Genomic DNA, 15,957 nt, shown 5'->3' with positions numbered 1-15,957 from the left:
GGCAGCGACCATGCGACAGGAAGCTTCAAGTGTCCCTCGTATAAGAAGGCGTTAGCAGAATCGCAGTAACGGAGATAATTCAGATCAATCTGAACCATTGCAACACAGCTCAGCAACTGTTGTGGCAGTCGACAACAGAGACAAAATGCGACGTTGCAATCATAGCGGAGCCGTACCGAGTACCCCGTGATAACGGCAGCTGGGCGACGGATAGTTTAGGGATTGCTGCAATACAGGTGATGGGCAGATATCCTATCCAGGAAGTGGTTGGAGGTTCACATGAAGGTTTCGTAATCGCCAAAATTAATGGAATCTTCATGTGTAGTTGCTACGCACCCCCGAGATGGACAACTGATCAATTCCACCAGATGCTAGACGCAATGACCGAGGAACTAATTGGTAGAACACCGATCGTCATTGGAGGCGACTTCAACGCATGGGCGGTGGAGTGGGGAAGTAGATGCACCAACATCAGAGGGTACAGTCTACTGGAAGCTCTAGCAAAGCTGGAAGTAACGTTACTGAACGAAGGTACCACCAGCACTTTCCGGAAAGATGGGCGCGAATCCATCATCGACGTTACTTTTTGCAGTCCGTCGCTGTTGGCGAGTACGGAGTGGAAAGTGTGCGAGTCGTATACGCACAGTGATCACCAGGCGATCCGGTACAGAATCGGTCAACGAAACCACGTGCGAGTTCGGAGGACAACAAGCTGTGAGCGGAAGTGGAAGACGAATGCTTTCGACAAGGACCTTTTCGTCGAAGCACTTCGTCTAGATAGCGGAGTTTCAGATTGGAACGCAGAAAAGTTGACAGATCTACTGGTGAGAGCATGCGACACTACCATGCCGAGGAAAGTTGCACCAAAAAATGGAAGACGCCCAGCTTACTGGTGGAACGACTCTCTCCGCAACCTTCGCGCTAGCTGTCTTCGAGCCAGAAGACGCGCTCAGAGAGCACGAAACAGTGCTGATAGAGAGGAACGTAATACGGTGTACCGAGCAGCTAGAGCCGCCTTGAAACGGGAAATTACAATGAGCAAAGCGAACTGTTTTAAGGAGCTGTGCCGAGAGGCAGATGCCAACCCATGGGGCAACGCGTATCGAGTCGTGATGGCGAAGATCAGAGGACCTGTGACGCCCGTCGAATCGTGTCCCGAGAAGCTGAAGGTCATTGTGGAGGGTTTATTTCCGATGCATGATCCTACGATATGGCCACCGACACCGTACGCCGAAATAGCTACCGAACGTTCTCAAGTGTCCAATGAAGAACTGGTAGCAGTGGCGAAGAGACTGCAGGTAAAGAAAGCGCCCGGCCCCGACGGAATCCCCAACGCGGCCTTGAAAACGGCGATTCAGGCGTTCCCGGACATCATCAGGATAGTGCTACAGAAATGCCTGGATGATGGTCACTTTCCTAAGAAATGGAAGATCCAAAAGTTAGTGTTGCTGCCAAAACCAGGAAAGCCCCCGGGGGTACCAACATCCTATAGGCCTATATGCCTGCTGGATACGCTCGGGAAACTCTTGGAAAGGATTATCCTCAACAGACTGACGAAATGTACGGAGAGTGACCATGGTCTGTCAAAGATGCAGTTTGGATTCCGGAAAGGCAGGTCCACCGTTGATGCTATCCGGACAGTGGTTGAAAAAGCAGAGAAGGCATCACAGCAAAAGCGGAGGGGCGACCGACATTGTGCTATAGTAACGATCGACGTGAGGAATGCTTTCAACAGCGCTAGCTGGGAAGCCATTGCCGAGTCCCTACACCGTATGAAGGTTCCTGGGTACCTGTGCAGAATTCTAGGAAGCTACTTCCAGAACCGCGTCCTAGTCTACGAGACGAGCATGGGGCGGACAATGTTGAATATAACGGCCGGCGTACCACAAGGCTCTATCCTGGGCCCAACGCTCTGGAACGTAATGTATAACGGTGTACTGAATCTGAAGCTTCCCAAAGGCGTGGAGATCGTGGGCTTCGCGGATGATATCGCTCTCACAGTGGCAGGCGAGACACTCGAAGAGGTGAAGATGCTTGCAATCGAGTCCATCGTCTCAGTAGAGAACTGGATGCAAGCAGCGAAACTGCAGATTGCTCATAATAAAACGGAAGTATTGTTGGTGAGTAACTGCAAAGCCGTGCAGCGAGCGGAAATTACAGTCGGGGAACACGTGATACCTTCTAAGCGTAGGTTGAAATATTTGGGAGTTATGATCGACGACCGGCTGAATTTCAACAACCACGTCGACTACGTCTGCGAGAAAGCAGAGAAGTCCATTAGCGCGATAGCGAGAATAATGCCGAATAACGCAGGACCTTGCAGTAGCAAAAGGCGTCTCCTGGCTGCTGTATCCTCGTCCATACTGCGGTACGGAGCACCAGCCTGGTCTGCGGCTCTCGAAACCCACCGGAATCGTAGAAAACTGGACCGTACGTTTCGGCTCATGGCGATGCGAGTTGCGAGCGCGTATAGGACGATCTCGTTGGAGGCAGTCTGCGTTATCGCCGGCATGATCCCTATTGGCATCACTCTGGCGGAAGACAGAGAGTGCTACAGACGAAAGGAAATCAGGGGTATCCGGAAAACAGCGAGAGTAGAATCACTCTTGAAGTGGCAGCAGGAATGGGACACGGCGGAGAAAGGCAGGTGGACGTATGGGCTCATACCGGTACTATCGACCTGGCTGAACAGGAAGCACGGGGAGGTGAATTTTCATCTGACACAGTTCCTGTCTGGACATGGCTGCTTCAGGCAATATTTGCACCGGTTCGGGCACGCAACGTCGCCACTCTGTCCGGAGTGTGAAGATGTGGAGGAAACACCAGAACACGTGGTATTTGTGTGTCCCAGGTTCACCGCAAGACGCGAGGGGCTGCCTGCCCTTCATGCCGGGAACATAGTAGAGAAAATGTGTCGCGATGAGGGCACCTGGAACGCTGTGAACAGTGTAATCATACACATCATGTCCGAGCTACAGCGGAAGTGGAGGGCCGACCAGCGTAGTAATAACCCCTGACCATAGAAGAGGAACAAATGCGAGGGCTGTTGCAAAGTGTAGTACCCCACGAGAGTCGTTGTGACGGAGTGCGCGTTATGTTGGAGGGCACTGCCTAATCGGCGCTCCGTTGGGAAGAGAAATCCTGCGAGGGTGGCTGTGACGGGGCGCGCGTCAAGTTGGAGGGCGCTTCCTAATCGGTTCACGTCTCGACAGGTGAGAAACCCCGCGAGGGTGACTGTGACGGATTGCGCGTCAAGCTGGAGGGCAATTCCTAATCGGTACACGTCTCGACGGGTAAGCGGAATCTGGAGAGCAGGGTCAAGAAAATGCTGGCAATGCCTGTTGGTGGATGGAGAGAGGAACATTGCGAGGATCGTTTCGGCGGAGCGAGAGCCTAGGAGAGCATCATCAAATCGGCGGGTACCCCACGAGAGTTGCTGTGACGGAGTGCGCGTTATGTTGGAGGGCACTGCCTAATCGGCGCTCCGTTGGGAAGAGAAATCCTGCGAGGGTGGCTGTGACGGGGCGCGCGTCAAGTTGGAGGGCGCTTCCTAATCGGTTCACGTCTCGACAGGTGAGAAACCCCGCGAGGGTGACTGTGACGGATTGCGCGTCAAGCTGGAGGGCAATTCCTAATCGGTACACGTCTCGACGGGTAAGCGGAATCTGGAGAGCAGGGTCAAGAAAATGCTGGCAATGCCTGTTGGTGGATGGAGAGAGGAACATTGCGAGGATCGTTTCGGCGGAGCGAGAGCCTAGGAGAGCATCATCAAATCGGCGGGTACCCCACGAGAGTTGCTGTGACGGAGTGCGCGTTATGTTGGAGGGCACTGCCTAATCGGCGCTCCGTTGGGAAGAGAAATCCTGCGAGGGTGGCTGTGACGGGGCGCGCGTCAAGATGGAGGGCGCTTCCTAATCGGTTCACATCTCGACAGGTGAGAAACCCCGCGAGGGTGACTGTGACGGGTTGCGCGTCAAGTTGGAGGGCAATTCCTAATCGGTACACGTCTCGACGGGTAAAAGGAAGCCTGTGCAGCAGATGTGCGTGGCGGAGTACAACGGAAACGTAAATGAGATGTATAGAGAAAAAGGGAAGGATCAACGCTAGTTAGCGTTGAAAACTCGTGAAGTGCATGAGCACAGCCGCCCCCTGAAGTAGTCGCCTAGATGTGGTCCCGGGGGGAATGAGGCTACGAGTAGAGGGCTTGGTTTTTGTGGGTGCGATCCCCACTCGACGTCTGGGTTATCCCTTCCCAGATAAGGCTGGAAGAGCGTTCCTCACCTCTATAAAAAAAAAAAAAAAAAAAAAAACAGTGCGTGCGGCAACCCTCGGTTGAGACAATGATACCTCATATCCATATCCCTAACCTGACCCGTCCCACAAAAATTGTTGCCCCTCTAACCTCGAGTAAACCGCGAGTAATCGGTCGAAACCTACTAAACATAGATTTAAGATGAAATTTTTGTATAAACAAAACTTGAGTTAGCGGCTCCGCAAAGCTTATGCGATTGAGCCTTACAAATAAACGAATTGGAAAAAAAAAATTAGTTGAAATTTTGGTCTCGGCAAAAAAATGGAACTGAATCATGAACATTTTCGTGCGATGATTTTTTACGACTTTCGACGTGGATTATCACAACAAGAGTGCGTCAATTAACTTAATTTGACTTTTGGCGATGAAGCTCCATTAAAAACCACTGTGTATCGCTGGTATAGTGAATTCAATCGTGGTCGTAGTTCGCTGTCCGACGAGTTTCGTGAAGGTCGTCCAAAATCGACTGTAGTGCCAGAAAACATCGATGCTGTGCACGAAATGATTAAGCAAGATCGTCATGTAACCTATTGTGAGATTGAGGCATCCCTAAGCATTAGTTCCACCAGCATATATGCGATTTTACATGAACACTTAGTTGTGCGAAAATTATGTTCACGTTGGATCCCACATAATTTGACAATCGCTCAAAAAAAAAAAGGCTCGTGTCGATTGGAATAAATGCTTTGAAAATTGGTTTAAGCGCATGCAAAAGTGTATCGATCATCGTGGCGAGTACTTTGAAAAACAATAAAAATATATTCGCAGCTTAATTATTTGTTTTTGTTCCTATTCCCGAAATATAAATAGTGACTCTCGTATTATCCCTCCTATTCCTTGACCATTTTTTTACATTTTTCGTTCGATCGATTTAAGGTGTATTTCGACCTTATATCGACCTTTCTTTTCTTACACACTCTCAGTGTTATTTTTCTCCTGCTTACTCTTACGAATTCAATACGGTGTGATGCCTACACAAGAAGAAAGGGCCTACCTAAAAAGATTTCTCCTCTAAAACCAATATTTCCGGCGATATTTTCCGTTATCAATCGCGCGTGCTCTGTATCGAACTTCAATTGCGACGGTGGAGAGTTATCTCTTTCTTTACGTAATAACGATGGATAACAGCTAGTAAAACCTCCTCCTCCTTAGGGGCTTCGGACCATCTGCTCTGGTTCTAAATAGTTTCAAGTTCTTTTTCGGACATGTTACTATAGGGATCTACCATTCGCAGGCGAAGTTTCTTCTATTCCACATTCTTAGTGAGTGTGAAAAAGACAGCAACGACGATGGTCAAAATAAACACTACAGAAATGCCAAAATTCGAGTTGGAAAGAAAATAACAGCGGATTGAGGTTAGGTTTGATGGAGTGATCTACAACCAGAAAACGTGTGAACCTCATACACCACAATTAATCAAGTTTTCAAGCTTTATCCGTGTTTTCTAGAAGTTCTAGAAGGGACGATCATTAAATATTTTTACACAATATTGTTCGGGTGGTGGGAATCGTTAATTTGATCTGCTCGAATGGTTAATTAAGGGTTTTTTTATAAACTACATATAAACTCTACACGAAGCTTCGAGCGAAATTCTACGTTTCAAGCATTGGAATATGTAAAAGAATTATTTTAGATAAATCAAAGTCGAACTTCTTAAAATAAATAGATATTACAGAATCCAGTTTTCTTCCAGTTTTTTTTAAGAGCAATCTTCCAGTTTTTTGAAAAATATTATTGGCAACCCTGCTTATAAGCCAGCGACAGCTTACTCACTGTGCAAGGGTGGAGTTTACTTCGCAAATATTCTGTTTTCGCTATCCCCCTTCGTTGTTACTATTTAAGCGGCTGCATAAGTTGTCCGTTATTGACAGCTCTGTTCGGGAAAGCACACAAATGGACAGAACAAAAATATGGGGAAATAGGAATGCTTCCAATTTCCATCTATTTGAACTATATACAGACTATGGGAGTGTAATGTATAACATATCAAACAAACCTTAGAAAATCTCCGATACGATTGGTATGCAAATCGTTAAAATCCGTTCGCAGCAAAAATAGTTATTAACGTTAACTTTATTTCATAAAAACGTGACCTGTTTTTTGATTTGGCACCCTTAATGTAAGACGTAGTCCTACGTCAAAAAAAGATGCTTCAAATGATGAAAAGTATGATAAATGTGACAGTAATGGAACACATTAAAATGATTAATCTCCAACTTAATCTTGTTTGACACAATTAGTGCTATGACATTAAACGATACATGTCGTTCTGACGGTACAATTCGATATCTTGGGAAGTTGAGTAACGAAATAATTAAGTCGACAACAAGCGGCAAGATAGATTAATAGTGCTCGATAATGAATTCAGTTTGTTATACATACTAATTGTGCACCCGTGGCCGAGTGGTTAGCGTCTCACATTATCATGCCGGGTGTTCGGGTTCGATTCCCGTTCTGGCCGGAGGATTTTTCGTCAAAGAAATTCCCTTCGACTTGCACTGTGGTCACGCGTATAAAAGAGCTTGCCCCTCTGAATACATTCAAGGCGTATTATTTGGCTTAAGAAATCTCAACTAAGTATTAATAAATGACGCTAGTTAATGCATAATCATAATCATTCCTTCCTCATTTATTGTTCATAGATGTTTTGAAAATGTCTTTTTCGGTTTATTTTTTCAGCGCCATGACTGTTCTGTGATTTCATTCGATGCAAAAGTCAGATCGAGGAATGCAATACGAAGCTCGGCTTGCGGAAAAATAGTAAGCATAATATAGATCCATCTGATGATCGTCACTTTGTACATGTTTCGATCTGCAAACAGTCATATTTTTTCGACAACATAAGGTAGCTTCAACGGCATGTACCTCGGTAATTATGATGCTCTTTTATTCATGAAATAGGGTTGGTCTGTTCACTTAGTTGGCAACTTCGCTTCTCAGACAACTCCATAGAAAGAAGTCTAAATGTGTCAAATCGCTTGATCGAGAGGGTGACTTTTCCGTAGCGCGTATTCAAACGACCCACAGTCTGCAACATCGATAGACAAAAGTTTTCTCACAAATTGCATGGTGTGTTGTTTAACAACTTCAACACGAACTCCAATCGAATATGGTTGAATTTTTTTTATTTAAAAAGTTTATAACTCAAAACATGTTTTTTTTTTTTAATATTCTTATTAGAAAACCCTTTCAATTTGATAATTTGATAATGACAATAACTAACGACCTTCGGAGAAACCTATTTTAATCTAAGTGCCAACAGCGAGCAAAATGCAAACGTGTTTATTGCAGTGGTTATCGCAGCAAATAGTTATCAACATTTTGCTTAATCATCAAACGGTATGTGTAGAAGTTCAGTGAGCTGGCGACATGAAGGGACATGCAGTCTTGAATAACCGAGCCAAAGCCGATTTCCCCAGGCTCCATGGTTTTGAAGTCGGTGTTGAGAAAACATTCCAATTTACAAAAGCGAAAACGAGTAAAAAATTACCCGCTGATTGCATCTTATTTGCAATGCCAGTTTCTCCAGGCTCCATGGTTTTGAAGTCGGTGTTGAGAAAACATTCCGATTTGCAAAAGCACAAACGAGTACAAAAGTACCCGCTGCTTGTATCTATTTTGCAATGCCGATTTCCCCCGGCTCCAAGGTTTTGAAGCCTGTGTTAGGGAAACATCCATTCATTTCAGCGATGGTAGCTCAATCGTTGCGCAATCATAACTGAGAGGATTTCCGAGCGACACTCGCTTTTATACCGATTGGTGTGATTTCAATAACCTGTCGTGGAGGCAGCTGTCAATAACATCGTGGAGGCAGCTCGCCAATTTTATTAAATTATAATATGTAATCTAAATTCAGAAAAACGATGTATAATCATAATCAAACCCACGAATGACTTACAATGTAAATGTAGTACTTGTAGTAAATAAATGAGTATTTTGTTCATGCTTGGTTTTTTTTTTCTACAACGAATATTTTCGATGGTACAGATTTTTGAAAAAAAGTATAGACGGGGAAGATTTTTTACCCCTTTGGTACAGATAAAAATGTGGCAACACTGCTTGCTAGTAGTGGGGGAGGAACCATATTTATATTGCTTCAGTGTAATGAAACTGAGAAGTAGTCAAAACAGCCTGCAGAATCTCACTCTATCTAATTTTTTTGTTAGGTCTTGCAGATTATAGAAGCTTAAATTTAACATGTTTTGATTGAACCTCAATTACTTATCTTTGATTGTTGGAGGGAGAGAATGAAGTCAAAAAATCACGACCGATCGTTACAAACAGCTCCTCTATAGAGGAGGCGATCTGGCGTAGCGGTAACATCAATACCTCTCACGCTAAGGGTCATGAGTTCAATTCTCACTCCCGACATTCTTCCGAAATGGAAGGTAAAAGTGACGAACCAGCCAAATGTGTTGAAAGTCACTATAATACAGAAATAAAAAAAAAGCTCCTCTATATACCCAATTTGAGGTTTTTTTTATTGTTATTGGGAGTATCACTCAATTACCGAAAATAATTGCTTCATTTACCAGGTGTATGTATAGAAAATCGTTTTTTTTTTCAATATATAAACGATCTATTGATCTATTACCGAATGATTATCCATAAAACATTATCCCGTGATAGTTTGACTTTGTTTGTATGTTATACGATGAGACTTGAATCAATTTTCTATAAGAAAAAAAATATAATCAATAGCTACGATAACAAAATCCATTTTTTTACAAGTTCAAGTTCAATATTTTTTTCAAAGAAGACTAGTTCAAACAAGATATGTCGATCATCTAAATCGATCCAGTAATTCAAGAGTTATGAATTTGAAAAACATTTTCGGGAAAATGGTAAAAAAAGATTTTTCGGGAAATCGGTTAACTTTGGAAAATCCTAACTTAAAAACGAAAAAAACACCACTCCGATTTTTGGATGTTATGTAAAAAAGCTTCCAAGAAAAAAATATGAAAAAATAAAGCATCCTTGGTCCCGAAACCATGTAAACAATGAAAAAAATAAATACAATCAATAATTACGAATACAAAATCCAATTTTTGTAACTAAGTAGCAGCGTTGTGTACTATATCTTTCAACAAAATGACATAGTGAAGTAATTAAATTAAAAAAAGGATGATATTCTTCAACTCCGACTATGTTCAAAATTTGTTTGGATCTCGCAGCCCATTCACGTAGGAAAAAAGCTAACTACTAAAGGGTGTGTCACATCAAATTGCATCACGGAAAAAACGCAGTAGAAATTTAATTTTTAGGAATTATATCTTCAGCTTTCGCTTATAATCAGATAAGAGTGTATAGATCACGTTGGCCATGCTTCACTGTCAATTTTTCGTAAATTTGGAAAAATGTCGTCGAACGAAAAAGAGCGTCGTGAATTAATCCTGTGCACTCATTTCGAGAATCCGGAGTTGTCACATCGGGACATCGGTAAGATGCTGGGAATCGTCCAATCCACGGTCAGCAGAGTACTAGAACGATACTTCGAGAACCTAACCATCGACCGGAAGGTGAAGAACGGCAAAAATGGATGCTCCGTCAGTGAAAAAGATCACAAGCGCGCAGTTAAGCAGTTTAGACGTGATCCGAGAAGTTCGGTCCGGGATGTCGCCAATAAGCTGAATTTGTCAAGTTCATTCGTCCAGCGGACCAAGCAGCGGGAGGGCCTGCGTACATACAAGGTTCAGAAGGCTCCTAACCGCGACGAAAGGCAAAACATGGTGGGGAAGACGCGAGCCCGGAAGCTGTACACCGAAATGCTGACGAAGCCGCATTGCCTGGTAATGGACGACGAAACCTACGTCAAAGCGGACTTTCGTCAGCTGCCGGGCCTGTTGTTCTTCTCCGCAGAGGACAAATTCAGCGTTCCGGAGGAGATTCGCAAGCAGAAACTATCCAAGTTTGCCAAAAAGTACATGGTGTGGCAAGCGATCTGCTCTTGCGGAAAGCGGAGCGCCCCCTTCGTGATGACCGGCACGGTAAACGGGCAGGTTTACCTTAAGGAGTGCCTACAGAAGCGCTTACTACCACTATTGAAGCAGCACGAGGACCCGACCATCTTCTGGCCGGATCTCGCTTCGTGCCACTATTCAAAGGACGTGTTGGAGTGGTACGAAGCCAACGGGGTCACCTTCGTGCCAAAGGAAATGAACCGTCCAACGCGCCGGAGCTTCGCCCAATAGAGAAATATTGGGCGATTATGAAGCAGGCCCTCCGGAAGAACCCAAAAGTTGTCAAATCGGAGGCGGACTTCAAGAGAAAATGGATTTCTGTTCAAAAAAAACTACAACCTGACGTTGTACAGAACCTTATGGACGGGGTAAAGATGAAGGTGCGAGCATACGGGCTTGGGCTCGAAGTATGAATAAAAAGAAAATGCCAAAAGTTGTTAAATAGTTTTTATTTTACTGTCTAAAATTTTCAAAAGGATCGGTCTACTGGGCGAATTTCTACAGCGTTTTTTCCGTGATGAGAATTCATACAATTATATATCAAAATTTGTTTGCGGAATAGTGTTCACTGTGGGGCCCAAATACATCCTGAATGAAAGATAGTAGATCAGAAGAAGAATCATCTGAACGCTAAATTTTTACCAGTTTTTCGAGCATACTTTTCAGTAAAAAAAAAAATAAAGAAATTTTTGCTAGCTTGAGTTCATTGAAACCCATACAAACCATAATTGGGACTATTTCTTCTGTAACATGGCATAACTAAATTCCTTACACTTTTATATTCAACTTATAGAATAATAAATTCTATTGCAATTGAAACTTAAAATTGGAAATTTTTTTAAAGGCATACTTTTTATGGGCTAAAGAGAGTAACTTTTCATCAACAATAATCTATTGAAATGTTAAAAAAGGCAGAGCAATCTGTTGTACAATTCCAATTCCATGTTTGAATTCAATCAAACGAATATTAAAGAACAGTATTACATAGTGAGTTTTTTGAGCACACCCAGGTTTTTTACGCGTTTTTTACCGCGGTTTTTACGAGGGTTTTTTACGCAAATTTTCCAATTATCGCGATTTTCAATGCAGATTTTCCAATTAACGCGGTTTTTCTTACGAAAATTTCGCGAAAAAAATCTGAGCAATATCACATCTTTCCCTCAGCCCAAATCTCTCGCTTATGAGCATCTCTCTTCTCTCACTCGTAGCATTGGACGGAAATATGTGCCTCAACCTATCAATATTCTAACGTGAATTTCAGGTGACCTGTTTTTTACGCGGATTTTCCCATTAACGCGGTGTTTCTATGAGGTACGTATCCCTAGTGTAAAAAAAACCTGGGTGTATTCATAGGAAAAACCTTTTATAATTAAAACATTTACACGGTAAACCACTTTAAAAAAAAGCGGTAATGTTCCGATTTCGACTGCGTGCTGTCTTCTGACTCAACAGGTCGCATTTGACATTTGGACAAACGATTTAACATCATTGACATTTCTCGATAATCGACTTTGGCGCTGATATTCTTGATGAACAAAGTCTTACTTAGGATTCTCGTATTTCAGGTCGTTATAATGCATAAATGTTTTCGTCACCAGACAATTTGACATCAAAAGGACTTTTCATGGTGTTCAAACCAGGGTTACCATATCTACAGAATAATCTGTATTACAGATTTTTTTTGGATTTCATGCAGATTCCCAGATTTTTAAAAATAGCGATCCAATACTAGTTATGGCTTGCTCGCCATAATTTTTTTCCCAATTCATCAATTTTATTAATAAAGCATTCGAATCAATCTGTTTGAGAGTCATTTGGCATTCATATGTAGCGTGTAGTACTGCCTTCTTATGTTCAATCTAAAGCAAAAAGATGCAAAAGTTTGCGTCATCGGCTAGTTTTACAATAATTAAATAACGCTGTTTATCTTTTTCCTACTAAAGCACAGTGAATACGAATTTTACGTGGATACCATCAATATCATCGCCAAATTCAGAACAACTATGCCACTCAATGATACTAAAGCTGAAATTATGCTTCAAGATTGAGCTTATAAATTTAGCTCTTCGCGGTCGTATTAAATTTCGACATGTGTGTCGTACTGGTCGCATTTTTTTTACTGATAAAGCAGTGATATTATGGAAGAAGAACAAGATTCTATTCTGTGTTTTGTAAACTTCTGATAAGTGTGCACTAAACAATGTTTTAATGTTTATGTTTGAAAAATATTTGCTATAATTCTTCTCCGTGTGATATCTTTCACATGTATCACAAAAATAATTAGTTTGGTGTCTTTCGCCTTTTATCTTTCTGTTTGAACATACAGAAAAATGCTCTCCACATCTACAGAGTGCCGTAATACATGGAGTTTTCTATTAATCTTTTCCTCAAGCATGGATGACTACTTTTGTTCATACTGAGTACCGTTATCTATTACTCATGGTAGCACCGTTTTGGTTCGTTCACAAGACTTAACGTCTTTCGTTTAAAACGTCTTCGTTTAAAAAAAAAGTGTGAACTGATACATTGTTGCATAAATTATAATATTAGTATGCTTCTTTGCTGTGGTGGCTGAAAGCAGACAAACGACGGCAAAGACAGATTATACAGATTTCGATACAGATTTTTTGAGAAAAATCACAGATAAAATGTTTTTTTGAGACCAAAAACACAGATTTTATTATGGAAACCCTGGTTCAAACAGTTTGTTTTAAGTGTTACCTTTTAACGTATAGCGACATCGAATTTACTTGCTTTTCGATAAACTCTTTAAAAATTTGATAAATTTGATAAAATCAATTTATCGATTTGATAAATTTGATAAAATCAATTTATCGATTTGATAAATTTGATAAAATCAATTTATCGATTTGATAAATTGATTTGACCATAAATAACCATGTTTGAAATAACAAAATACCTTCATAGACTATGTAATCGAGAAGAATATTCGCCATTCAAGTCCAACAGTGAACGATTACTATCAGATACAAATTTATTTGCATAGAGGTGGTTTAATTTCGAAAATGAGTCATAGTGAAAACAAGAATTATGACCGCAGAATCTAAAATGTTCAACTCAATTTAACAGCTATTCAATACTCTTTTCAAGAGACTTATAAATGATGCACGAAAACGCTTGAGCAAGCGGTATAATCTGACGTTAATGCCAATTTTTGAGATGTACTTTATATAAATAATGAGATGCTAATTCACATCGTATCGTATAACTTGTTTTCGTTGTAAGGAAGATAGTTCGGCGAAAACATTTCAATTCAATACATATTAGAAATTTCAGTAGAGTATAAATAGAAATTCGGAGATTTTTAGCAAGCTTGGATATCCCTACATTGTTCCATGAAGCTGAGCGATTTTTTTCATATCTCGTTGCACCTATCTTGATTACCTTGCTCCAACATTCTGATGTGGGCAGAGTCTACTGTTAAAACAACGCGAATTCGTATTTTTTCGCTCTTTCGCAAGTGAACCCGCGCTTCGTTCTGATTGGCTGGTGAAAACAAATCGCAAAAATTCGCGTAAATTTGTCTTCATTGTGAAGGGTAGAAAAACAAGCTTTAAAGGGAGTATCGTTTAAAATCCACACACACAAATTACCACCAAATTTTCAGGGAGTACAAAGAAACAATTAAAGTTAGTTTTGGCATCATTCATTTGATTTATTTCACATTTATATCCCAATGGGCGAACCTTGGGCTTAAACCCAGCTACGGGGTTTTTCAGATTAAACGCTCACGCAAAAAAAAACGAATAGCTCCTTATAAACATTTTCATTCGCTCGATGGTAACACTGTATTCCCCACTTCGGGACGATAATATTCGGCTACTCGTTTAGTCTGATCGGATGGTTTTTAGTGTCAAGATGTACGATTTACAAGAACGTGAATATTTAGTAAAATCGTATTACTCGAGCAATCGAAGCCTTGATGAAACTTTGTCCTCTTATGGTAAGAATTTCAACATTTCTCGTCGACGATTTCTTCCTCTGGGGGTACATGAAGGACCGTTGCTATATTAATAAGCCACAACATTTGGAGGAACTTAAAGAAAAAAAACTCGGATTTTCAACAGCATCGAAGTCGTAATGCTAGTAATGATTGTGCATGAAGAATTTTGTTCACCGTTTAAAATGCGTTATCGAAAAAAGGGGTGGTCACATCGAAAATGTCCTAAAATATGCTTTATTTTCGTTGTTTAAAATAAAAGTCGGTTCACTTTTGTAGAAGATATTGAAATTCGTTGCGTGAGCGTTTAGTCTGAAAGACCCTATATAATGTTCTGCACGATCTCAGAATCGACAGTTTTTTCTGCATATTAACCCATGCTTTCTTCATTTCATCTACGTTATTCGCCATTTTAGGTCGTTTTACAAGGTGTCTCTTCATTATGACCCAGTATTTTACTATTGGACGCAATTCCAGAGTGTTTGAGGGATTCAGATCACTCGGCACGAAATCGACATCATTCACTTTATACCACTTAAGCACGTTCTTCGTGTAGTGGCGTAATGCAAGATCTGGCCAGAAGATCGTCGGACCATCGTGAGCCTTCAGGGGAGGGAGAAGCCACTTTTGGAGACACTTTGCCGAAAAAACACCTGTCCATTCATGGTGCTTGCGGTAACGAAACGTGTACTGCGCTTTCCGCAAGTACAAATCGCTTGCCAAATTAAGAACTTTCTGGCGAACTTCGACATCTTCTGTGTCCGGAGGTTTCCGGGAACATCCAACTTATCCTTGGCAGTCACATACAGGTTTCCTGGAATTTGGTTGAAGTCCGCCTTCACATAAGTCTAGTCATCCATTACGCAGCAGTGTGGTTTCGTTAAGTTCTGGTCGTACAACTTCCGGGCACGGCTTTTTGCGACCGTATTCTGTTTCTCGCCAAGGTTTCGGAATTACTGAATCTTAAACGTACGTAGTCCAGCTCGAGTTTCTGTATTCTGCTCGAAAGTCTTGCTCACATGCAATTTTTTAGCCACATCTCGAGCTGAGGCGTTTCGTTTAAAGGCACCAACCACGCGTTTGTGATCGTTCTCGTCGACCTGACGACTTTTTTTTTCGGATCTTCGCTTCCGATCAACAGTCAGACATTCTTCGAATCGTTTTAAGTATGATACCAGCCACCGTAGAGTTCGCGATTCCCAACTTTATTACGATGGCATCGAACTATGTCTACGCAAAATTTCAATTATTGTTTCCCAACGGATCAAAAGTTAGGACAATTTGGATGTTTGCGGATTTTAAACGGTACACTTGTTAGTTATAAGTTCGTGTTTATTACTCAATTAAATGAGTCATCGTGATATGGTCTTCCTGAAGGAAGAAAAGTATTAAATACTCACCAAGCACATCCAGGTCTATCCGACAGTTTTTCGTTGGCGACTTTTGAAAATCCACGCGGCACCTGCGTAAGAGAAGAAAATCATTTTAACACGTAAATGATGATAGGGATGAAATTGATCATATTATTTTTCTTGAAGCTGAGACCACAAAGGGAAAGAGACATTTATTTAATTTTAAATCACAATATTTTTTCATGTCTCCTTTTCGCAATTTACATGGAAGAGCAAGGACCAGTATCTGCAGGATATATCAGGAATAAATAATATCCCTCACAAGACATGGTTTATTTCGTTCACATCCTTTGTGGCCGTCCTTCCGAGCCC

At 41.7% G+C, this 15,957-nt stretch overlaps 1 protein-coding gene across 2 annotated transcripts in view; it reads right to left on the bottom strand.

Annotated features, from left to right (window-relative positions):
* Positions 1–15,957, bottom strand: part of LOC129774711 (uncharacterized) — a 224,388-nt gene that overhangs the window by 74,291 nt on the left and 134,140 nt on the right. For both annotated transcript variants that reach the window (XM_055778592.1, XM_055778593.1), the window contains exon 5: positions 15,634–15,695. In XM_055778592.1, coding sequence (XP_055634567.1) covers positions 15,634–15,695 — 62 coding nt within the window. The remainder of the gene's footprint in view (positions 1–15,633; positions 15,696–15,957) is intronic.

This window comes from Toxorhynchites rutilus, chromosome 3 (assembly GCF_029784135.1).
Source record: "Toxorhynchites rutilus septentrionalis strain SRP chromosome 3, ASM2978413v1, whole genome shotgun sequence".
NCBI lineage: Eukaryota > Metazoa > Arthropoda > Insecta > Diptera > Culicidae > Toxorhynchites > Toxorhynchites rutilus.
The sequence above is the reverse complement of the archived record's forward strand: the minus strand, read 5'-3'. Positions and strand labels throughout refer to the sequence as shown.